This window comes from Chaetodon trifascialis, chromosome 22, assembly GCF_039877785.1.
Source record: "Chaetodon trifascialis isolate fChaTrf1 chromosome 22, fChaTrf1.hap1, whole genome shotgun sequence".
Taxonomy (NCBI): Eukaryota; Metazoa; Chordata; class Actinopteri; order Chaetodontiformes; family Chaetodontidae; genus Chaetodon; species Chaetodon trifascialis.
In genome coordinates, this window is record NC_092077.1 from 8,576,739 (window position 1) to 8,602,317 (window position 25,579).

Below are 25,579 nucleotides of genomic sequence, written 5' to 3' on the forward strand. Positions count from 1 at the left end.
AATTGTTTGAGTCACTTTGCCCATGGCGGTGTGGATTATGTCATGTGGCTGGGGCTTTGGTTGAGTTATTAGGCTACACATTTCCTCTGAGTGTGTTGCATTACTCATCTGCCCACAAACTGATAGGTGTTTGTTATACACATCAATGGTGGACACAGTGATTGATTACACCGCAAATGGTGTGAAAGATTAAGAGAGAGACGAAGACGGGGACATAAATAAAGACAGAGCTTGGTGGGAAATACAACTGAAAGGTGCACAAGAGTTAAACAGAAAGATAAAGGATAAGAGAGAGAGCGAGGAGGAAAGGCCAGAAATCAAGAGATAATCAATGACAAGAGAGAGGCTATCAAAAGCTTTCAACTCTGCGTCGAGCTTTGAAAGGGACTTCATCAAATTGCTCTCCTCAGCCCCACCATCCACCCACCCACTGGGCCACCACCTTTCCTCTTGTTGACTGTGGTGCACTCCATCAGCCAGGGGCATGGCAGCAGCAATGGTAATTGAGTTGCCTATTATCGATTCGCTCATGGCAGCCCTCCTTCATTCTATCTGTCACTATTAGCTCAGTGACTAAGGGGACGCTGAGAGTATGAAGGGAGAGTAGAGTTTGGATGGTGAGGTGTGAGGTCTCTGCAGAGGAGCAAGTAGAATGACAAAGGAAAGCGTGATCAGAACATACTGTGCTTTATTAGGAACCGTCTTACAATTTTTGGCCTTGGGAGAGAGCCTGAACTTCATGATTATCTTTCTAAAAAAGCAACACTTTCCTCAGTGTTATTAATATTTTGTGAGCCCTCCCCTTGACTAAGGAAAAAAAAAAAGAATGAGGTTAAACATTAAATATATTGTCTTTGTACTGTTTTTAATTGAGTACATGCCAAAAAGAATTAGCAAGTTATCGCACTCTGTTTTATTTATGTTTCACACAGCATAATAACTTTTTTGGAATCGGGGTTGCGTAATGTGCTACACTAGGCAAGTAAATAAAATATAAATTTGACATAAAAGATAAAAACAAAAACATCCTCTGCTCTGCCACAACAAAAATAGAAAGGACTTTTCTTACCCTAATAACTTTCACACAGCCCCTTACAGGAAGGTAGTGCAGGTTACATTTGAAGTGTGCCATTTTCCCCATATATTTTATGAGCAGTGTCATTTCCTCTTTCCCACCTTTTCTCTTAATTTTCTCTTCTACGCTCCCTGTTTGTCTTATATTTCCCCTTGGTTTTCCTTCTTTCCTTTCCTCTTCTGGCACTCCACAACCTGCCTCTTCTCTCTATCTTCTTTGCCTTGTCAGGCGATTGAGAAGCATGATGTGAAGGCAGGAAACAGGGAGGGAGGGGATGAGGGGGGTAATAAACCCAAAGATGAATCAGGGACCAAGCAGTGAAACCCACATCTCGTCTCTCTCTCTTCAGGCACAGAAGGGTGCGGTGGTGAGGCTGGCAGGGTAGTAGCAAGAACTGCTGAGGACTCACAAATCCTTGCACCTGTTTTTCTTTTTTGAAGGCCCTCCACCGATAAACGCATGTAAATAGTCAAGTCTTGTAGGCAGTCCAGATGACAGGCAGCAGATGTTTACCCCAGGGCTCAGTAAATCACAGGTTAGCTGCTTTGATTATGGACCCTCGTCAGTTCCCAGAGGAATAAGTTGACAGGCTTTAAGGCAAGCTTGTGGTATGAATTATAAATAACACAGTCGGTTACTGCACTTCGATGGTGGCCATCCGAGGAAGGTCTTTGCTTCAAGGAAGAGAGTTACATTGAAGGAAAAGGTATAAATGTGACAGAAAAAGTTGTATTATGGAGGATAAGGATAGAATAAGGATAGAATTCCTTCAAGGGTTCCAACAAATGTCAAATATTTTAACAAGCCTGTCTCCTACAAAATAGTTTTATGTACCATTAATTTGTTTTGCCAACTACTGTATATTGTGGATGAAGCCAAAGTGCTGTCTGGATCGCTGTTAATGGGTCTTATAATGCAGGATGTGATTATACTGCATGGAAGTCATATAGAGGAGGTTATATATGGAAACCCAAAGTGTCCAACATTAGATGAATAAGATGTGAAATCACTGATCACGTGGTTAAATACAAATAATAGAACAAGGAAAAGTGAAATAATACCAAAAAAATCTAGTTGTCTTCACAATGTCTTTGTCTCTAAAGTCAGACCAACTGACAAGGCCACTTATTTAATTAGATGTAAACAGACAGAAGGCACAGCCAATCAGAACTGGCCTTTGTACTCGTGATAATTAGCTGTTTTAACAAAAAAAAAAAGGGTCATTGGGGGAAATGGAATTACATAAAAACAGACTTTGGAAAAAGGACAGTTTGAAAATAAAAACTGCTAAAATTAAATAAAAAATACTGCAAAAAAAAAAATTATGACTCAAAAATATTTTTACAATTTCTGTCTTAGATTATATATTTTGCCTGCATTTAATTCATCTGATTATTTATTATGACGTCATTATTTATCTGATATTGGGGACTGGGGCAGATAATTGGGGGTCAAAGATGGGACAGTTTGTTTTTTGTTCTAAAATATTTGGTTACGATTCAGCAAAGATTGTTCTTCGTGTCTCACATTCTCAATCAACATTGAGTTTTTCAATATTTAACCAAGACAGCCTTTCCCAACCAAGAGCTTTACGCTGCTTAAACATACCCATACTCATATAAATCATGCTTTAGATGTGGGTAGTGGATACTGTAGGCTGCAGATATTTTCTGTGGAAACATTTTATGTTGTATTTGGTTAAAAAAAATGCATATGCTAATGCAGCTTTGTTGCATATAAATGTCATTTTCAGGCAGTAGTGTATAAACAGCACGCTGTAATTTGTGTTTATATTCAGCATAGATGCATGTTGTATCATTGGTTTCTTTCTGTGTTTGACATGAATCCCTCAAAGCAGCCAGTGTTTTCCTCCTCGCAGAGGAGCTATCTGCTCAGTAGGTGGTAGCACATGAAGCCAGTACAAACTGCCCATGTGTGTGCGTATGCGGCAGTGTGTCCGTGTGCATGGGTGTGTGGCAGCCAAGTAGGCAGTCAGGCATCATGCTGCCACTGTATCGAACGACAGCAGTGGATGCCAGCTACGCTTCCGCTCCTCACATGAAAGGAGGCAGGATGGAAGTGGTTGTGGTTCGGGGGAGAAAATGGGGGAGTGGGGGTCGGGGGGGTGGGGGGGTCGGGTGGAAGCAGGGAGGGATGGATGGGGCGGGTGGATGGCTGAGCGTCCCGAGGAGGCTGCCAGGCACCCAACTCTCCTGCACAGATGGAGCCCAACACTGTCCAGCACCAGCCAAGTAGTCCACAGAGTGTGTGTGTGTGTGTGTGTGTGTGTGTGTGTGTGTGTGTGTGTGTGTGTGTGTGTGTGTGTGTGTGTGTGTGTGTGTGTGTGTGTGTGTGTGTGTGTGCGCACGCGAAAGATGTATGTGTTGGGAATTTTTAGGTGTGTGGGCTAATGTGTGTTTATGATTTTGCGTGCGCGAAATTGGATTTTTAGCTGAGTGTTTCTGTGTGTTTTAGTGTGTGTGCAGGATTTGCTGAGATATGAAGAGGGGTTACAGTACAGAGGGTTTTTTGGGGGGGGGTTGTAATGCAAATGCTCTTCAGTAACGGAAAACTCAGGCCTCAGCTCATTTTAATGCTTTTTTTTTATGCTTACTGCGCTGGAATCAATCAATAAATAAAGCAAACGTGTTGGGGGGGGAGAAAACGTGCATTTGTTGGCAGAAAATTGTTGGTGGATAAATATGTAAATGTTCGGTGCCGCTGTGAAACATCGCCATTGCCCTCCAAGCATTTTGGGCCTACTTTAGATGCAAACACATGAGTGATCAGAGTCAGAGCCTTGCTCGATAGCGCTCCTCTCGAGGAAGCTTTCAGGACATGAACTCCCTTCCCCCCCCCCCCCCCCCAACTCTGTTTCTTCTCAATCAGTTTGCCCCTCTCACTTTCAGTTTATCAACCTCTCTCTCCCTTTAAGTCTTCCTCTCTCTCTCTCTCTCTCTCTCTCTCTCTCTCTCTCTCTCAATCTGTTCCTCTCTACCTCTTTCATACATTTAATTAACAAACCTCTTTCTTTTCGGCCTGCAGATTCTAGTCACACGAACAGTATGTTGTTGTCATCACTCCTGTGGTTCATGTAAAACCTGCACCTCCCTGCACTGAGGGAGGAGGTGTGTGTGTGCGTGCACCGTATCAAAGGAAACATTTGACTCCATTTTGACTCCACCTTGACTCCTTCATGGATCAGCCACTGCAGTAAAAGCAAGACCAGACATTTTTGCCCTTGGTGGCTACAAAGGAAGATGATTATCAGGGATTTACGTGATGTGTTTGTGTGCGTCCATAAATACTGTATGTATAGGTGTGTGTGTGTGTGTGTGTGTGTGTGTGTGTGTGTGTGTGTGTGTGTGTGTGTGTGTGTGTGTGTGTGTAGGAGAGATGTGATGATGAATATGTTAGAGGCTGCCTTTGGCTCATGCAGGATGCAACCTTGTGTGCCGCTGTGCCTGTACATCTGGGCGGGAGCACTGATCTATAAATTCTCGTGTGTGTGATAATTTTTTTCTCTCTCACTCACTCACACACACACACACACACACACACACACACACACACACACACACAAAGAGAAATAGATGTCGCAGGTGAGGCAGGCCAGCGAGCAAACATGTGGCACTTGCCAACACCCCGCAAAACTAATCTCATATCTGCTTTTGCTGTTGGGAGATTGTTTGCGCGACGGCCCTAAGGAGAGCCGAGGAGGCAGAGAGGGGATAAAATCAAATCTAGCTCTTGTCACCAACTCAATTCTCCAAGTGATGTGTGTGTGCGTGTGTGTGTGTGTGAAAGCGACATAAAGTGCATGCGAGAATGAGCACATGTGTGCTCCCATACCGGCACTTCCAGCACATCGAGAAGCGAGTTTAATGTTTTCATTGGTATGCCAAAGTTACAGAAGATTGTGAGTAAGGCTGCTGCTCGAAAGGAGTGTCATCCATTCTCCGCTCTGCTTCTATTTGCCCTTCAACTAAAGAGCCTCTCGAGCCTATGAGAATGGGTGAGAGCATTTTTATTTTTTATTTTTTTCTTAAGGTTGGAGCTTCCATATACTACGCAGGTGGTGCCATACCCTCTGTGCTGTGGAATAAGAGATGAAGATGGAGCCCTCACATCTCTATAGCCGGGGATAATGGGATTCCAGGCCATATTTTCATGGTGTAAAGAGACAAAGCCCGGTTGGAATCAGGGTTGATCCTCTGTCTTTCTAGTGTTGTCAGAGGGAGTTTGAGCCCTGGAGAGGCCAGAGGATGGTGCTCCATCTTTACTGTGTTTGTCCTCATTCTCATATCTTCCTACATTCTCTGTTATTGCTTTCATTCTGCTTTTTTTTTTTGTCACTGTCTATCTGTTTCTTTTGCCTCTCTCATAGCTTTCTGTCTTATCGATACTCTCTTTTTCCCCTTTGTTGTCTATTTCCCTCCTTATGTGCTGTCACACTCTTTTTCTCCCTATTATACAGTCTTTTAAGGTTCACTTGTCATTGAATTGCCAAAATATTAGTCTACCAGTCAAAAAGAGCCTGTATTTTAAGGACTATACCAGTGCATTTGTACGGTTCTAGCTCATTACAGTACCTGAAAATCATGTGTAGTTTATAAACAGTGGGATTTTTGGAACTATTTTTGACTTGGGCCAACATTTTTTTTATCTTCATCTTCAGTGTAATTAAATACATATCATAACCATGATTCAAGCAAGTTTTTGTGTGTATTTGTTGGCTTGTCTGGCAAGCTGCCACAAACAATTGCCCTTGCAAGGATAAAGCTGAATTGAATTGAATTGCATTGCATAGGATTAAATTGAAAGACCTAGATTTCTATACTCCATGGTTTGGAATTTAAAGTAAGGGATTCCTGCAATGGAAAAAAAAAATCTATTCAAATTTCTAAAGCATGGCAGTGTTGTTTATAAAATAGCTAAATGCTGTGTTAAGTATGTGTGATCTGTAGTAAATGGGCTAAATATTGCAAATCCACAGCTGTTAAATTAGGCTTGAAGCACCAATCAATATTTGTTCTTATAACAATTCATCATTCATGCATAATTCCAGCGTAATGTGAAAGGGGTCAGTCGTAATGACAAACCCACAGAGAATTATCACCTGATGTTTTAGCGCCTTTCATTGCACTTTCTTGGTTATACTGCTATACTTGCAAATGCAAGACAGACACAGTTAGTGGCTAGCTGGTGAATATAGTGGAGCATTTAGAGGCAAAAGAGACATATTTTTTCTACAGCAGATGGTGGACACCAAAAACAGAGCTACAAATTTGTTCATACATTCTGCCCGTGGCGACAACTGGCTTTTTAGGCCATCGGCACAGACATGACTACTGTACATACTGTAAGAGAGCAAGCACATTAGATCACCATTTTTTTGAGCTGACTATGTGTGCCTTCATCTCCGAACAATCCCTCTGGCTGTTCAACTGAAGGCCATGTGTCTACAGTGAAGAATTGGGCAAAGAGGCAGTACATGGTTCCAACAATGTGCGTCCATCAGCAGCCTGTGGTGACAGACAGACTGTGTTAGTGTCTGACTCTCTGCTCAAGCGTTGCGACAAAATTGTGAATCATCTCACCCTTCATGTCACTCCATACGATTCACTCCCTGTCTTCCTCATGCCTGAAAAGACAAAAATTAGTTTGTCTGTGTCTGATCCCCCCTTCTCTTTTTTTCTTTCTCCAGTTGTCCTCCCTGTCTCGGTTTCTCTCTCTCCCTCTCTCTACAAGCCTTCATCTAATAATCACATTTCTTTTCATTCGCCTTTCCTTTTTTTCCCCATCCAGATTAATGCAGACAAGGGAGGGTGACTCGAAGTTACAGCAATCTAGAGGAGAGACTCTTTTTCCCCTTTTTTTCAACCTTGTGCCAGACAATGCTGCTACAAAATATTATCATCATCTGCTCTATTTTCACAATTGAATTTTGTTTGGGCCAGAGAGGCCACAGCCTCTCCTGCTTTAAAGCTATTGCTGCTTTTCAATTTCCGTTGTATGGCTTTTCATCTCTTTGCAGGTATACAGAGAGCCTGCTGTGCATCATTTATTTACAATGAGCTTCAAAGCTACACTGAAATATATACAAAGTGTGCAGTAAATGACTCACCAAGCCTAAAAACAATGCATGTTTGACTTATTGGCTTTCATGTTCAGACTTCACTTATCATAATTCAAACTATAGTGTCACTACCACGCCTTCTACATGATAAGTATGCATGTACTGTAAAGCATGTGTGCAGTTACATGCTGTCACAAGCAAAACGGCATTTTAATCAACAAAATAGCATGGAAGCAAAATAATGAGCGCATGCAAGGTGTATGTAGACATTATGGACAGGCTGTTTAAAGGAAAAAATGGACATTTCATGAAATATGCTTAGTTGCTGCCTTGCCGCGAGTTAGACAAGATGTTAGATACCCCACTCATGTGTGTACAATAAATGTGAAGCTACAGCCCAAAGGTGGTTAGCTTAGCTTAGCACAAAGACTGGAAGCTAGCCTCGCTATGTTAACATGTTTCCCGCTGTTTCCAGTTTTTGTCCGAAGCTAAGCTAACGAGCTGCTGGCTTAAGCTTCATATTAAACTGGCAAATATGAAAGTGGCATTTATCTTCCCACTTAGCTCTCTGCAAAAAGTGAATATGAACAATATGAATATTCCCTTTGGATAGCTATGTGTAGGTCTACTGTTATTCCCCTGTTTACAGAACATGAAGCTATAGTTCAACAGTTCTACAGTACATACCGTGATTATGAGCAAGGTTATGTGTGAGCTTTCAATGATCCGTTGCAGCTACCTGACACACGACTGTTGTGTGTTTGCACAAAGCAAACCTTGAGTTGTTCCATGACTATCTCGACTTGACCCGTTCTTGTAGCTTTCATTGGGGCAAACAGACATGTTATTACCTGAATCAATGTCTCGTCTCTTTTCCTCTTTTCCCTCTGCCTCCTTTCATTTCTCATTTCCATGCATATATTTTCCTGCTTGCCTTGTAACTATTGCCGCGTTCACCTGTTTGCTCTGAGAGGAGCTCTTCAGTATGCTGAGAGCTCATACAGAAGGCCAAACATTCCTCTTGAAAGCGTTTTTTCTTCGCGTCTCAGTGATCTGTTCCTAAATGTGGCAGTGGGAGCTTTACATTTAACACCAGTGAGGATCTATACATAGAAGATTGGTATGAAAATTAAGGCTTGGGCCAATTAACATTCTTTCACAGGATTCACAATACAATTGAAAGTGTGGTTCATTTCATGTTGATAGGATATTGATTTTTAATTACTTCTTAACAGATTGAATATGACATCCTCATTACAAAAGTTGATCAATATGTAAAGGATGAAGTCAGCTTTCTTGCTGAATCGCTTGCATTGAAAGGGAGCTGAAGCCAGCCCCTCTGAGATTTCGATATTGACACTGGCTCTTTTGTGGACTCCATAATCGAGGTATTCTATCGAACATGTCCTCATAACGAAACAACAGAATAGGTCATTTGCCAATGACTCCCAAAACAACATATATGACCACTGGATAGTAACAGAGACAAGTGTACCAGACAAACGTGGTTATAACATTGTGAAAACTGTCATTTCATTGATATACAGTTGTATAAGGCATCACTAAGCTATTATGCACCACCACTTTAATATGTTTTCCTTCTTTTCAGTCATTCCAAAGTCTGGTTGTAATATATGACGTGGATAAATGGAAACGAGCGCAAGCAACTTTTCATATTCCCTCTAATTGAAAAAACTTGTTTTGCAAAGATTGCAATCTCAAAAACAGTGTTTACATCTTTATTCCCAATATTAAAAAAAATAAAAAAAATAATAAAATACAAAAGATCTTTCCAGACCTGACAAAAGCAAGTGAGGAATAGAGGTGAGAGCAAATAGGCTTGGTTCATTTCCAGTTGTATTTATTTATTTTTTGTGATCATGTGACTTTGTGATTGAGGCTGATTTTATTTTCATTTTAGTAAATTTAGACACATAGGCTACTTTGTCCTCTGAGTATCATTACCCACATCTCTCCCTGGGGACAATGGGAACACTTGGTAGATAAACTTGTGTTTGGTGTTGCTCGACTTTGTTGTTAAATATTTAATTGCCAGTGCTGTTGCTTTTGTGTGTTTTTTTGTCCATTGAGATGACAGATAAAGAGGCAGCAGGAGGCTGCTGCACAGCGAGAGATGATTTCTTTATTAGCTATCCATTTGGGGCCCTAATTTATCAGCCTAAGCATTTTATTGTTATCTGTAGAAAGTTTGCTTATATGCAAAACAGTATGCAGAATGTAATGTGTTCTCTATGGACACTCTGTGAAAATGAAAGAGTTGAGAAAACTATGTATTTCAAGGAAACAAACTTTAATAACATTTATGCCTTTGAATTCGTCCAACTTTTCATTGGTGTGGAAACTCAATATTTTACAAGTTTGAATTTTCATTTCTGGTAATATGCTCTAAGGTCAAGATACTCATATCTGTATATTATACTTACTTATTATACCGTGTATTAATTTGACCATTAGTAACACAGTGTCAGGTCTGCTGCATGTGTAGTAGTTGCTGTGGATACTGTCTTCAAATCAGAAAATAGAGACTTTCTGTGGGACTTTAATGCAAATGCGTTTAATGGTGGAAAGTATTGTGAGGTGCACCTGAGAGTTGATCTTTTTTAACACCATAGGGCAACTGCAGTGCAAGTAGTTATTGTTATTTGGCCTGCTGGTCAAGGCAATTAAGATACTTTAAAACCTGCAGCACCTGATTGCTGCAATTTGCTTCAAAATCCTCCTCCTCTGAGTCATGTATCTCTGTCAAACCTGAACACACAGACATGTTACAAGTATTTTCAGATTCAGTCGGAGTGACACTTTCCAGGGATATCATTATCTCCAATGTCAGCTGTGACTAAACGTCTGCAAGTGTGCTTGGAAATCCTGGAAAAAAGACACTCCAGAACTTTTTCGTTTTCTTCTGCGTCAAAGGAATGCAGTGATAACTGTCTTTACATCCATGAGTACGCTGCAAACAGGGACTGCTAATAGCTACTTCTGCTGCTGTCAGTTTGACAAAATGTAAGTAAATTTGTTTTTAGCTGCAGCCCACAGCTAACTAACTGACCCCATGGCAACATGTTTACATCCCCCAAAGCCTACTAATTATGGCAACAGTGCTCCCAAAACGTAAAGCATGATTATGCCCAAAATCTAAGTAAGAAAAGATTAATAATAGGAGTGCAGTTCATGTGGGCCCATAGTGTCAGACTTTGAAAGTCTGTCATGGAGGGAAGTGGCTGTATTCCCAGATTAAAGAACAGGTAATCATAGGTAAAAATTAGAAATTGTAAGAACGCACTTGTGTTGCAAGAGACTAGGTGGCTTTGTCAGCACCACTCTGACTACTATTACTACTTCAACAAAGAATATAATTTGGTATTTTTACAGTTGTTGCAGTTGGTTTCATTCTTTCCTGGTGAAAAGTGCAGAAAAAGAAGTGACAAATCAATCAAGTAAACTTAACACAGCCTATTATGCCAATGAGTCATGGTGCAACTGTAGCACTTAACTGGTAGCTTATGGAATCAGGCCAGGTGAGCCTTCAGTGCTGAGGGATGATGGATGATGAAGATGGGGCAAATGGAGACTAAATAGAGAAACATCTCCCGGATGGGTGACTGTGGGTGCTTGTTTGTTTTTCTCCAACTACAGGAAATGTAAGAAGCTTAGTGGGAGACTCAAGAGGATCAGTCTGTCACCACTGTTTGCCAGCTTGATGCATTGCATTTCCTATAATAACACTTACTTAACTGTGCATTGCGTGTGTGTACAATTAATAATGAATGACATGATAACTTTGTTGCTTGAGCGACACTGCTTCCATTTAAAAAGAAGAGGGTGTTGACTACATTGAAATGTGTTAAATGACTAAAAATAATGTTTTGTCAAACTTCTTGACATATAGATTCTGCACATTGTGTCCTGCCAAGGAGATTAAAGTTTTTGAGACATAATGCTTGTAAGGACCAAAAATATGCATCTGGATTCCCTGCATCTCTGGCTGCTCACTCATTGGACAATACAAATACAATCTAGGCTGAAAAACATCAAAAATTTTTCTGAACTTTTTATGAACTTTTGAACCCTTTTTGGATAGTAAGGATCTCATGTTCCCCAAGAATAGAATAGAACAAAATTAATGTTAATAAAAGTAATCTGTCTTTTCTTTGAGGCTAATAATAAGCCCTTCACAGAAATAAATGAGCTATAAATGACACTGTTATGTTCTTTATAGCTCATATATTTCTATCTTTATATTTAGTGTTATATAATTTCTGATATTAGACACTTTCACTAAAAACACACAAACTTTATGATGTGGAAAATTACCTGACATCGCAGCTAACAAATATTCCCTAAATACAAAGACATGAATGTGACAGATGTCTGAGGTGACGTGTTTTTGATGGATTATTTCCTGGCAGACACTTTGTTTCTTTCCTGTGGGTGTCAGGTGATTGACAGGGAGCGAAAAGAAACACAGCGCATGCCATACTAAGCACGAGGAAAGACTGATTAAACAGAGAATTTTACAAAGCCAAATTGGTGCTTTGTGCTCTCCTGAAGGAAGATTGATCCGTGGTATCTCCAAGTATGGCAGCTGGGGGCAGATTCGGCTGTGGGTGATGTAAAGGAGAACAGAAGCTTAAATGATTGTCAGGACAATCTGTTTCAGCCACAGGTCTGAGGTAGCCTGCAGACGTTTTATTGGACAGGTGTATTGACCTCATGTGGGACTGACATTTTTTTTCCCATTCAGCTTTTGTTTGGAAATGTCTGTACTGTAAGTTGAGCTAGACTGAAGTGAAGACAGGTCAGAATCTCTGTCCTGACACTACCACACCTCACTGCGGATCCTGGATTAAAAACAGCGCTATCCTCAGCTAGCTTACTCTCATACTGTTGCAGTGCTTAAAGTGGTTATAATCAATGTTTTTATAATGACAACAGATCAAATGACTCAATGTAATGAGAAATGAATTACTCTGTGTAATGAACTCACAGAGAATTATTGCATCTTCCCTCAGCTCCACAGAGCATTTTAGCATCTTTCAGCTCATTGTTTCGATTTTCATAGCTTGTTTCTGCTGCCCCCAGTGGCCCAAAAATCTATTACTAGGGTTAACTAATAGATATGATGACTTATTTTTTGTATTCTTCCCCAACAATTGCTGAACTACTTAATATTCTTCATCACTATCTTTCTGTTTACTACACGATACTTTATTGATGATGTAATTTGCTATAATAAAGAAGTTATATAAATGAGAATATATTGAACCTCATTACACGTATGTGATGGTATGAAAATAAGCATTCTCTAAAACAAGTGTGCGGAAGATTTTGTTGGATCACAAAAACTTTCTGATCCTTAATAAAGTTAAGGAGGTTTATAAATCTCCAACCCTCAACTCTTCACATTCAAATGGCAAATATTTACTCGAATGCAGACCCGAGGTGGTCCCGAGCAGCAGATGCCAACCCAGGCAACATGAAACACTCCCTTTTCCAGTATTGATGTTGTATAAAACTCTGCCAGACATATTGGTTTATCCAGTCCTGCTGTTAAACTTGGATTCTTCACTGGGTAATTCATGGACTATGAAACGTTTATTCAATTATCTGTCTATTAGGTTCTTAAAGGACTTTATTTACAGTCGACCTCATCCCAGGGGCAGCCATTGTTTCCTGACAGACAGCTGGAGTGTGTGTGTGTGTCTGCCCAAATAATAATGTCCCCACCTGTCAGAAGACAAAGTGGGTCACAAGGGAAGCCATATTGGTGGCTGCCACCTCAACTTTTATCTCTGATTAAACTGTAAGAATCTTTGTGTTGGACACCCTGCTGGACATGAGCCGTATGGTCCAGCTTTTCCCTCTGATTAAGCCCTCCTTCAAATTTATTGGCCATGGGAAATAATGGGAAACACAGCGAATGTAGAAGTTTTAGGCCATTACTCATGGCTTTTATTGGCATGGGCTCTGTCTGGCACACAGCCAGTGACCTGCACAGAGGACAAAGCAAGTAACGCCTCTCCTGGCTTCTGGCAAGGAAAAGCAGCGGTGAGGGGGTGGCAGCATCGGAGGAGAAAGTGAGAGAGGAGACGTGGCCACAGTGTAGGTGTGAGGTTCCAGGGGAAAGGAAATGATTTAATAAATTACGGGGGAAAAAAAGAAACATAGAAAAAAATTCCACAATGCTCCAAAACTTATCTCAAGACTGTTTGGATATCACCTTGTTATATAAAGCAGGGGTTCGAAAAATGCTAGCAAACACCTAACAGGGATTTTTAATAGTGTCTAGACAGAATAGTTGGTCTCCAAGGCTGCAGAGCAAGAATGAGCCCCTGTGTGCGTTATGAGAAAAATAATGTGGCATATAAGATACTAACATGTAGGGCTGCAACTCATGGTTATTTTCACTGTTGATTAATCTGTCCATCATATTCATGATTAATCAATTAGTTCTTCGGCCATGTAATGTCCATCAGTGTCTCCCAAAGGCCAAGACGATGTCCTCAAATGTGTTGTTTGTCCACAACCCAAAGATATTCAGTTTAACGCCACAGAGGAGTGAAGAATGAGAAAATATTTACATTTAAGAAGCTTGAATCAGTGAATTTAGACCGTTTTGTAATTACTCAAACCGATTAACAAATACTCAAAATAGTTGCTAGATTTTAATAGTTGATGACATGCAGATATTAATTTTTTCACCTGTCACACCTATCGCTGTACAGGTAACACAAAATTTAATTGTTGTGGGTCCTGGAGCCACTTTAACAGCTCAAACAACATGCTTAACATTGTTTTATTGGTTTGATAACTCGTGACGTACTATTACTTATAAACATAACTGATGATTTGTTCCAGTTGACCCCACACATGAGTAATGTCACTACATAACATACTGCACAATTCTTGGCCTGTGACTGACTTATTAGTTCATACATAGCCCATATAACCTAGAATAAAACATCACAAATGGCTGCATCTGACGTAACAATAATGCTTTGTGCTAAAGTCCATATTTTGTCACCTTCATCAAATGTGCAGACGGAGTTTATGGCTCAGGGAGTGAAGAGTTTTCACTGGAACATTTTGTGCATATTAAGTTTTAATGAGGTCAGAAGAGAGAAAAAGTAACTTATCATTCTGCTGATTTTACACAAGATCAGTTTACTCATCGTGATCCATGTAAGTACCTGCAGCGCATACACAGTGTATGCGTGTAATGTCTGCTGTGGCTTTGAAGGAAGCTTTCCAAAGCTTGGAAAAAGTAACCCTGATCATGTCGTGAGGGTTGCTGAAAGATGCTACTGAGCTTCATTCTGCTTCATACACAAAAATGACAAAGAAAATCCACGCTGGCCTGGTTTGCTGCTTTATTTTTGCTGAAAATGCACAGTGACAGCTGACCTGTAAGGAAAAGGCATAGACATGTAAAAGGAGCAGAATTCCAGCAGCATTCCCGCTGTTTTCTCTCCACACTCCAGTTTCTGCTCTCAGCCATGGCGCGCTCTTTGTGGAGTGAAGCTACAGCTGACATAAGAGTCTACCGAATGTGGATTTCTACTGTACAAATGACTGAACTGAAAAGCCTAATGAGTGGTAGCTGTGGAAAGAGCACAACTGCATTCTTTTCATTCTAAATACTTCCTGAGATTGGCATTGAAAAAAAAAGACTGTGTGCATATGGTTTTGGAGGTTTGAGACTATTTTACTCGTTCAACGTCACTGGTTCCTCTGGCATATCAAACATGCATCACTGCTGACTCAGTGTTTTCCAACGGCTTCTTAACCAGAATTATATTTAGTTGTCTTCTCTTCCAGTATATAGTAATATAGGCTCAGCAGATTATAATGTTAGACATGCACACACACACGCACAGTCAGGAGCGCTCATACAGTCTTCCCACCTCAAGTCCTTGTAGAGGTCAGGTCTCTGTTAATTGCTTTCCATGCAGTAGATGGATGGAGCACAGCGTTGGAGATGAGGCAGGGAGGTGTCAGGAAAGAAAAAACAAAACAAAAAAAACAGGTCCTCTCCAACACACACACACACATATCCATGCAAACATGCTATAAACACACACAAACAAAGGAATAGACATTCACAGCATGCACACAAACACATACACAGTCTGGCACGCATGCCAGCCAACAGAGACTGTTATCAGCTAATTAGTGCTAGTAGCTGCAGGGGCCAACCTTATTGACACTGCAATGACAGCTCTCTGGTTTGAGTGGCACCATCACTCGTCAGACCATGTCACTCTGATTCAATTATAAATACACAGACGCCGGGATAAAACTCACAAGTCCCCCAAGGAGGAAATGCTGCTTTCAAATGCTGTGATCACTTGAGCGGCCATATGGGTTATTGTGTGCGAACTGACCGGTTTCTTCCAAATGACCGACTGACTCAAATAAATGGATGAATATTTCAATTTTCATCTCATCCCACGTCATGTGTACACAGCATGCAGACATACATTAAACAGAAACAATCGCTGGGTTTGGCGCTCAGCGGGAGGAGGGGGATTACACAAGCCATTGTTTTCCACTCAATATCGTTCTTCTTCCAGTCCGATTGCTTCCACTCACTAATCCAGACATCCTTTTTAAACATCAAGCTGAGAACAGAGCAGAAGAAGCTTCTTATGATTCTTGCAGTGACATCAATTCTTTATGTCTATAATATGATGAAATTTTAGGTTACATGTGTAATAGGTTTCAGAGGGTTTTTAATATTCTTGGAAAATGAGCTTCAGGCTAGGCTACCCAAAGCCTTTTGCTTGTTTCAATAACCGGGAGGCTTGGCTAATATGGAGGTGCAGAATTTCCCCAGCACACTTTTTACATTTTTTTCTTTTTCTGTCAGTATCAAGGCATGAGGTGCATGAAATCCACCTAAAAGCAGCACTTCTTTACAAATATCTGGAATGGAAGTTGCCACCTCTTTGGCTCTAGAAATAAATCTTCGTGACATCATTTTAATGGGGGTTAAAACTCATCATGAAGCACTCTTTCCAAGACTTACTTCGGGTTTTGCAGTCTGTTTGGCACATGATCACCTGCAGCCCACGGTTTGCTCACTTATTTTTCAGTGGAAACGTCCTTTTATAGCAGCACCATCTCACCCGTTGTAGCTGGAGGAGATTATTTGGGGGAGTTGTGACGTAACCTGGAGCTAAGCAGAGAGGAAAAGCAGCCCATGAGGAACATACAGAAGGAAAGAGACGTGCCCATATTCACGCCTGCAACTGTTGTGATCTTTATAGATTATCTGATGGGAGAACAAAGTGGACAGAAAGGACCTGCACAGCCGGGTCTTTGGTCATATTGATTTCCTCAAAGAAAAGTCAGAGGGCATCCGACCACACCGCCTCTGCTGTGGAGCAAAAATGTTTTTGTGGAGCTATGACGCGCGGATAGGGGGACAGGGATTATCCGGGAGATGCTTAGTGCATGAAACTGGCAGTTCTCGTGCGTAAGAGAGAGAGGGGGGAAAGTGACGGAACGACGGAGCGATATAGTGAAGAACCGGGACAGAGAGAGGGAGGGAGGGAGGGAGGGAGGGAGAACGAGAGAGAGAGAGAGAGAGAGAGAGAGAGAGAGAGGCTGCAAGGCGACTGGGTTAGCAGTATTTGCCTCTGCCTCTCCAGCAGTGGGAGAGACGTGCGTAACATGCAGCGGAGAGCGGTGATCATCATCTGCGCTCCGCATCGCCGTGGATCGCCGTGCGCACTCGAAGACAGAGACACACCGAGGGGCGCAGCCCGCTCCGCCGAACCTGTCGCAATAGACCCTTGAAAGAAAAGAACAAAGAGAAGAAGAAGTGGTGTGAGAGGAAGATGCCAGCCCTTCAGACGGTGACTGGGGGTTAATCGCCCTGCTGTTTGGAGCCACTCTGACGCACCGGCGGCGAAGCGAGAGCGCGTATTTTTTGTTGTTCTCCGGAATCCCAGCCCTCTCTGCCACATCTAAACCGGACTATCAAGTGAGGATTTTTTCACCAAGGGAATGAATGCTGAATTACACGACCAGCAGAATATGAGTCAGTGCGTGTCTGTGAGCTGAGGTGGAGTGTGTGTCTCTCCCGCTGCACGGCTGTCTCGGTCCGCCACAAGCCTTCATACGCCAGGATGCAGCTGCTCAGAGTTGCGTGGGCACTGACCGGAGCGGCGATCTGCTGCTTTCTCATTCTCCTTATTCACTCCCGCCTGCTCAAAGAAGGTAATCACTCACATCTCCGCCTGATTACATGTCACTTTTACACTGTTTGAATGCGCCGCCGCCTTCCTTGTAGCTGAAGTTTTCCGCAACAGTAATTCCAATGCGGAGTGTGTCCGCAGCTTCGACGCAACCGCAAGCACATATCGACTTTTTTTCTTTCAATCACTGTAAAATAAAATAAAAAAGGACACTAAAGCTGATTAGTTTGCACGAACACATTGTATTCCCGAGCTGCGATTGTCCTCATCCGCAGTTTTCCTTATCAACAAGTCATTCGCCGGAGGTTGATCGATTGATCAATTTTGTGCAATCGAAAAAAAATGAATTCAAGCTGCACAAAAAAAAAAAAACAGCATTAAAAGCAGCAGTTCACCGTTTGTATAGAATACAGATTTGTTGTAAACGTTTTCAATAGATGGCACTAGAGTCTAGCTTTAGGGTAACATTGAGGTCAAGCGGCTCAAATGTCGTTCCATTTACCTTTAGTTGTGTCTTCTGCCCCATATATGTTCACATATGATACATTTCAAGCCCGATCGCCATTTGCGCGCACAGACAGACTGTGCACAATGTGTCTGTCACTGCTGCCATGCTGGATGATGGCACAGCCTGCGGGCATGGCTGCATTGAGGCAAGTGGTGCGGCTTGTGGGGTAATTAATTGAGTTTCCTTTGCTGACATTCAGATTAAGGAATGATTGCATGACTCTGGCAATCACCAGAAACCAGTTCCATCAGGATTTAAGTGATGTTACAGCGTGGCAGGTTATCCCTGTTAGCAAATCATTAATTCCACCTGATGTAGCATAATAAATACAAATCATACCTGTCTGTGGGGAGATCTTCATGCAGAGGTTGAGTACACTTACTGCTTAAACTCCTATGAAAGTCAAATGGTGTAAACGAGGGAATTACTGTACTGTATGAACCTGGCACAAAAAACAGCACTTAATATTCCCTCTATACATGTATACCCCGGGGCGAGCAGAGTCTCTTTGGCACTTAGGAACTGTCATGGGCTTCCTTTGTGCCGGTTTTTGAGAAGCGTGGCTTGGAATGGCCTGCCACCCCCTCCCTGCCTCCGGCCCTGGGCAAATATTCAGGTCAAGCAGTGGCAAACACTCTCCTCACTGTGGTGAGTCCATGACTACTGCGGGGTAGGAGAATGTCCAGCCATACTGAAGGGGGTTGAGAGAGAGAGAAAGAGAGAGAGAAAACTTGTCTTTCAGCCAAAATGTGAGACAAGGGGAGTTCAGGATTTTGTACTGGCACATGTCCCGAAGCCTTCCTTTGGAGTTTTAATTGACTGTGGCATGCTAGCCTTTTCCACAGAGGTCAAAAAGAGGATTGTGTGGCCACCTACCAATCCGAAAAAAGTGCTGCTCACGGCTGCGTTAACGCGAGGGACTCTCGGTAGATTCAGGCCATCAGCATTGTCGAGCTCGTCGACTGGCAAGGCAATATTTTTGACCTTCACCGCCGAGCTGTTTGTCTGTATCATGTTGTGCTTTTACACCAAGGTGTTTTTCCCCTAAGCCTGCATTTTCTTTGCTTTCAAAACTTGACACCAAATCGCTTTTAACTTTGCGGGGGAAAGCTGCCGCTCGCTCGCTCGGTGGAGAGAAGATGCAATATAAGTTCATTATGGTTTATAAGGTCCCTGTTGAAATCTACCAGAGAGAGAGAGAGATGGAGGGAGAGAGGCACACAAAGGAGGGTTGAGAATATGCTCACTTCAGGCTACAAGAATGGCCAAGGTCAAAGCCAGCTGTAAGGGCTAATAATACCAACTGATAAAATGAATTCAAAGGAGTGCATTAGTGACAGTCTTTTGGGGATGAGGGTAATAAAAGGCATGCACAAGGGGTCTTAAAAAGAACAGACCCCTTTTAATCTTGTCTCGCATATTCCTTCATAGGAACATCAGGCTTGTGCAGCACAGCTCCCTCCAATGTGAGTTACATGCAGGAAGGAAAACCAGGAAAATGTATTTTTACAGTCCTCTCTATGATGCTGCAGATTGATCGTCAGTGGCTGTGTTTACATGCATGCATGTGTGTGTGTGTGTGTGTGTGTGTGTGTGTGTGTGTGTGTGTGTGTGTGTGTGTGTGTGTGTGTGTGTTATTGATGGTGGTGCAGATGTGTATGCAGGTGGTATTTTATCTGAAGGTAACCTGCCATCAGCACGTGTCATGAGTAATTATCATACCCGTAAAGGCGGGAGTGCTAGCTAGCTAGAGATCTGGGATGGTGATTTCGGCAATGGGAATGCTCACGAAAAACAAAATGTCACCCATCTGCCAGCCGGTTAGATAGCCGAACACGCCGGTGAGTGTATTTTTGGGAGCTGCACACCTCGTTGTGTCAGCCCTCTTGCATAATGTGACATGGGATTGCGTGCGTTGAGAGATGAGGATGCGGCGAGGGTGGATCGGGAATGGAAACATATTAAAACATTATGCATAGGGAATGTGGATGAATTTTGCGCCATAAATTTCTCACACTGTCCACTTCAATAATTCAGGCAATGGAGCAAATCCCATTTTGCTCTTCATTGGCCAAGAAATTTGTCACATGGCAATAGAGAGTCTGACAGATTCATGGAAGAGTTCTCTCTTAATACAGCAGTAAAGTTGTAGGATCGACTGCAAGTTAGCATCAGGCAGGATCCAGAGATTTATTCTTACATTTTCTTCTCAAATAAGAACAGTATTTGTACATAATTATCTTCTTAACTGCTGCAAATCGTGGGGATATTTTAGGGCTCGCAGCTATAGAGGAGATAACTTGAAAAAGCTTGAATGATTGATCTGTATCTGCCTCTTGACGTGCGTGGTGAGGGAGTAATCTTTATCCAGGATAGAATGATGTGAGCTGTTGCCAATGAACATTTTGTGTGACAAAGCCACTTTTCGTGCTGTGAAGCTGTTTTGGAATAAGCACCTTTATAGATATCTGAAGAAAGAAAAAAAAAACAGCTCAAAAAGACAGACGATACATTGTGATTGAAAGTAGATTTCAAATATGCCAGGCCTTTTAGACATGCGGTGCTATGAAAGGAATCTCTGGTAAATCCCTCTACTAAACTCCTTTTTAACTGTACCCATTTTGCTAGTAGCTGCTTTATACTTCAAAGAGAAGCATATTGCCTAAACTGTCTCTGTGGCAATGACATGTTGAATTGGAGTACCGCTGCATATTTCCTTCTTATTCATTCATAAAGCCTTGTGTTTGCACACCCAAGTGGCCTCTCAGTGTCCTCTACCTCTCTCAAACAGGCCACCCGTCTGCCTGATGACTGCAGTTATTGATCCTCAGGTAAAACCACAGGGTGAGCCATAATGGGCTAAAGTGACAGAGATATGTGTATTCATATACCCTGCCTGACACCAGGCAGCCCAAATCAGTTTTCATTTAGTGCGTACAGAGGCCCAGTCCAGGGGATCCTCCTGCAAAAAGACATGGATTCCAATGGCGTCCTGTGGTGTGGCAGCCCTGCTCGGAGCAGGCTCAGGCAGAATTGGGTCAAGCAGTGGCAAACGCTCGGTGTCATGCACGTATTGGCCCGTGGAGAAAGGGAAGCCCTGTCACATCTCGAGACATGAGTTTAGAAAGGAAGGCACGTCATGTCTGCACTTTCGAGTAGCTTGTGTCTTTCTGTAGCCTGAGCTGCTTTGCCTAAAAAAACCCAGATGGACTGGTCTGCAGGTTATGCACTTTCACAGGATGTTGCCGCTTGTTTGCACCCAATAATCGGCAATGCAGCTAGTGCAGGGAGACACGAAAGGTCATCAGGGGGTCACTGTGGAACAGTGTTTATCAGGTTGCCTTTACAAAGCTGAACTCAAAGCTCAGGTCAAAGCAGGAAAAAGGCCAATCTACAGTTCCTCAAATGCACCATGCTCTCAATCACAGCTTTCAAGATGTGACTGCGAATGACCAGCAGATTGATCAAGCCTTTTTGGGACTAGTTCTACAACTCAAAGGACTGTTGGCTTTGTGTGCCAGAGTTGTCAAACAGTGGACGGTTATGTAAGACACTGAAGAACTGCTACACAACTGTTGTTTATATTGACAGCTGTCTGTGTTTTCCCCTTTATGCTACACTATTTTGCTTTCCCTCTTTTTTTTTTCTTACTGCAGACACTCCAGTCCAACTATTCAATTTCAGCGTGCCATCTGTGAATGCCGTGTTTCATTCTTTCCATCAGAATATTAATCATGTTTGTGCTAAAAGAAGCACAATGATGAATATACTTCAGGCACAGTCGTAAAAGGCGCAGTTGCTTGCCAAGCATCACCTGCATCTAAAAGATGTAGACTGTTTAATTACAGTCAAAGCCAGAGTGAACTGCAGCATGAGCGCTGACTTGAATATGACTTAGAGATACAGCAGCACAGGTGTAGTCATTAAGCATTTCTTCCTTTTTCATCATATATTATTAATCTCCAGAAATGAGGGATTTTAGAGAATTTAGCCCTGAGGCACAGCTTTAGGCTCTAGTGACATAAAGATAATATGCATGTATTTAATGCCGCAGTAATACTCCTGCAGCATACAGAAGCAATGTCACAATCGCCATGTTTTACTGAGCAAATCCCCCGTGATGCCAAATCGCTCACAGCGATGGTACACATAGGTAAGCAGAGCACTCCTGCATATAATCTTCAATAAACTGATTTAAATTGAGCACAGTTTATCTTTAATGGTCAGTATCAGCTGCAATCCATAGGGGCAATGCACAATAATCAATTGCTTAATTGATTCATTACTTAAAGGGTTTGTTAATTAATTCACTTCAATGAATCAATCCCAGTTGCAGGAGAGACTTGTGGTGGTTTATCAAGGTAATCTAAGCCTACTCCAAACGACCCCCTAGTGTCCCGAGGCACTTTTCATCTGTGTGTGTGTGTGTGTGTGTGTGTGTGTGTGTTGGAAATCTCCAGTATTTACTCATGGCACTCTTTTTCACAGTTCCTATTGATTACAGGACAGTAAAAAGTGTGCACTATTGCACCCAGTTTTCCTAAAGTCCTATTGATTGCGTTTTGGCAGTGCTGTGGGACAATAAAAAAAGGCGGTGGTCTGAGTTAGACTCTAATGAAAAGCTGGCTGCAAGGATCCTCTCTGGATTCCAGTTTTTACTGGAGAGACTCATTGGCCTTTGAAAATAGTGATGTCAGAAAGACATCGACCTAACACACTTCACTCCTGCCCTTCCACCCGTGAAGCGCCGTCTTAAACTCCCCGAGGTACTGCCAATCCGAGCTTGAAGACATGGAACTGAACTTCGCTGTAAAACCTTGAATCACCAAGGACATGCGACGCTTCGTCTTACATCCTCGGACGCATTAACGTAATACAGATGCTTGTGATAACACATGCCGTAAATTGTGGCACAGATCAGCAAGCTAGCGCAGATTGCTAGATTGAGCTCTTCCTGGATGTAAGATGTGGGAGAATACATAAAAGATTGAGTGATTTTAATAACTGAAGCTGTATCTTTAATTAAAACCTCATGCAGTGGCCAGGGAATGTGTTCTGGTCAGAGTGATAGAGCTCGACTCTGTAAATTAGTCATGTGAGTGCGTGCACGCACACACACACGCCCGCACGAGGTTGAGTGCGGGAGGCAGACGACGCACACACACACACCGAGGAGTAGGAGGAGGGCCAGTAGTTTGAGAGGTTAGAGACTAGTGAGGCCATTTGTCTATCGGCTTGTCAGATGGTGGGAGAAAGATCCTCCCAGATCAGCGTTTTTCTCCAAGGAAGGGCGGATTCCTCTGGGCTCATTCTTGCAACACTGGCAACATGTCCATCATGACCATCTCTCAAAGAGCGGATCGTCCCTCCCCTCGGACGGTCCAGCCCAAGATTATAGTTTATTCGTCAAGATATACAAGCTCAAAGAGTGCTGATTGAAGGGAATTGTGCCAGGCCTTCCGTCCATTTTATTCATAGGCTTACTCTCCAGACTATTGATTCTGTGACCACCAGGGTGCTTGAGTGTGATACATCCACACATTCTCCGGGAAATGATGGGTGAGAAGTGTGCTTACCCTTCTGCGCTTTCAATTTGTGCTTTCCTGCTGTGTCAAAGGTAGAGATGAGGTCATCGCTCCGTTCGATCAATCAGGTGTCTCTGTTCATCTAGCTGATCAATAGCTACTTAAGAAGTTTGATCTTCTTTGCACGTGAGATCACAGTCATTTGAATGGATTTAGAAACAAGGTTTTTCTGCCTTCACAAAAGCTTGGCCCTGGAGGCCATTGTGACACAAATGTGGTGTCTGTGATAACAGGCTTGGTCATGCCTTATGGATCCAGTGCATTTGAAGCGTTTTTCAATTTCCATCTGACAGAAATATAGGTTTAATCTTGCATTAGGATGGCTATAGTGCATTAGCTGTTTGTGTCAAAGGGGCAGAATATTACCGATGCTACGCTGCTCCACTGAAACAAATTGCATGTTACTCTTTAGAAAACTAATGGAGGCTTTATCGATTCAAACAAGGCCAGCCACTTGCTTTGTCTCGGCTGTCAGATTGTGTCTAAAGCAATTTCATAAAGATCATTATTTTCTTTCTCGGGATGTCTTGCAGCTAAACAAGATCCTCCTTCGTTCGTTCCTGCCTTTTGTACTGCTCACGGCGGCAGCTCTTATGGTCCAATTGAAAATGAATTAGAATAGAATGACACATAATGAAAATCACTAAAAAACATTGGCACGTCACATCCCCTTAGCTTGTTGCACCCTTGAATAGATTGCTTGTGGGGTTCCAATTCCTATTCTCGAACTAACGCAGTAAGAGAAAATGGGTTTAGCTCACTGTAAAGGACAAGCCATAACATTATGGGTCATAACAAGCGGTGCCACTCATTTATCTTCTAATGCCATTATAGCATGCGGAGGGAAAGGTGCTGACATGGGTGTTAGTCATGCAACAAAGCGAGATAACGCAACACGTTTGCTGCACTTACGGTGATCATCATTGACATAATTGACGTAGCCGGCAAGCGTTGCAGTGTCAAATTGCAATCCAACAGGTTGCTTGAATAACATTATTCAAATGACTGCATGTTTTTATCTTGTTTACTCATTGGAACCCCTTTGTCTTATGAAGTTGTGAAGTATTTTGAATGCAGAATCTGTGATCCATGAAATTCAAAACACAGAAGTGGAACCTGCTCGCACTCCTGAATTGATTGATGTGTCTTGTAGTACACAGACCAAGGCTAATTCAAGGTGAATTATGAATGTTTTAAGAGAGGAAAACCAGGCAGATCTTTTGAATTATGTTCTGGTGAGAAAGGGAAAAGGCTGCATTGTAAGTATTCATTTTGCTCTGTGATTATGCCTCAAAATGCAAGAGCATCCATGCAGCTGTTGCAACTGAACAATAGCTTGAGTCTTGCAGGGCTGGGCTTACCGTCTCTCTTTCTCTCTCCCTCTCTCTCTCTGCAACTGTTAATAGCCCTTTTCTTTTTTTACAATTACATAGTCGCTACATATAGTTTTACGCTTATGTTTACAGCTCTGTCGATTCAACAGCAGGGAGGAGAGGGGAAAAAAAAAACAGCCGGCGATTCTGCTTCATCATAATCATTACGGTCCATTCCACATGGGGGAGAGGAACTTCATTATTGTACCTGCAGGGACTGTTAAAACCAAACTCATGAATACAGAAAGCTTTCTTCTGCGCTGCCTTGTTTCTTTACAGTGCTGCTGTTAGGGAATTTTTAAAGCCACATTCTTCACTTAAAACTAATACATATAGTATACACGCTGTGTACGCAATAAATTTACAAGTTGTGCTTGATTCACTGCTATGGGTGCTAAAGCAACCTGGGTTTGCTAGCTGTCGATTTGTGTAATGGAGGCTGGTGGGTCACTGCTTTTTCTGTCACAAGTGTGGGTCACAAGTGTTTCATCATCTGAGAAGTAATGCACATTTTTAGATTTGGTATGCATTGATGTGCACTGACGTGATCTGAACCCGCTGCACCTCTTTTCCCTCTGACAACACTGAGTTGAGCCTCTTCTCCTCGCGCAGTGTGCCCAATATTCCATATTTCAGGAGTTATTATCACCAAGAAATTCAAAGTGAGGGCATGAATCAGACGCACCCTAGATAGCATTTCACCACACAGTGTGAAACACAAAAAAAGGTAGGGAAA

The 25,579-nt window shown here is 42.2% G+C and overlaps 1 protein-coding gene across 4 annotated transcripts in view; it reads left to right on the forward strand.

Moving 5' to 3' along the window:
* The window catches only part of LOC139350832 (chemokine-like protein TAFA-5), a 142,808-nt gene that overhangs the window by 30,307 nt on the left and 86,922 nt on the right, over window positions 1-25,579 (forward strand). Inside the window, exon 1 of one of the 4 annotated variants that reach the window (XM_070992453.1) lies at window positions 16,665-17,399. The exons of 2 other annotated variants lie outside the window; for them this stretch is intronic. In XM_070992453.1, coding sequence (XP_070848554.1) covers window positions 17,309-17,399 — 91 coding nt within the window. In that variant the 5' untranslated portion in view covers window positions 16,665-17,308. Of the gene's footprint in view, window positions 1-16,664; window positions 17,400-25,579 lie in introns of those variants that run through there. One more of the 4 variants, XR_011603545.1, reaches the window with a different exon arrangement.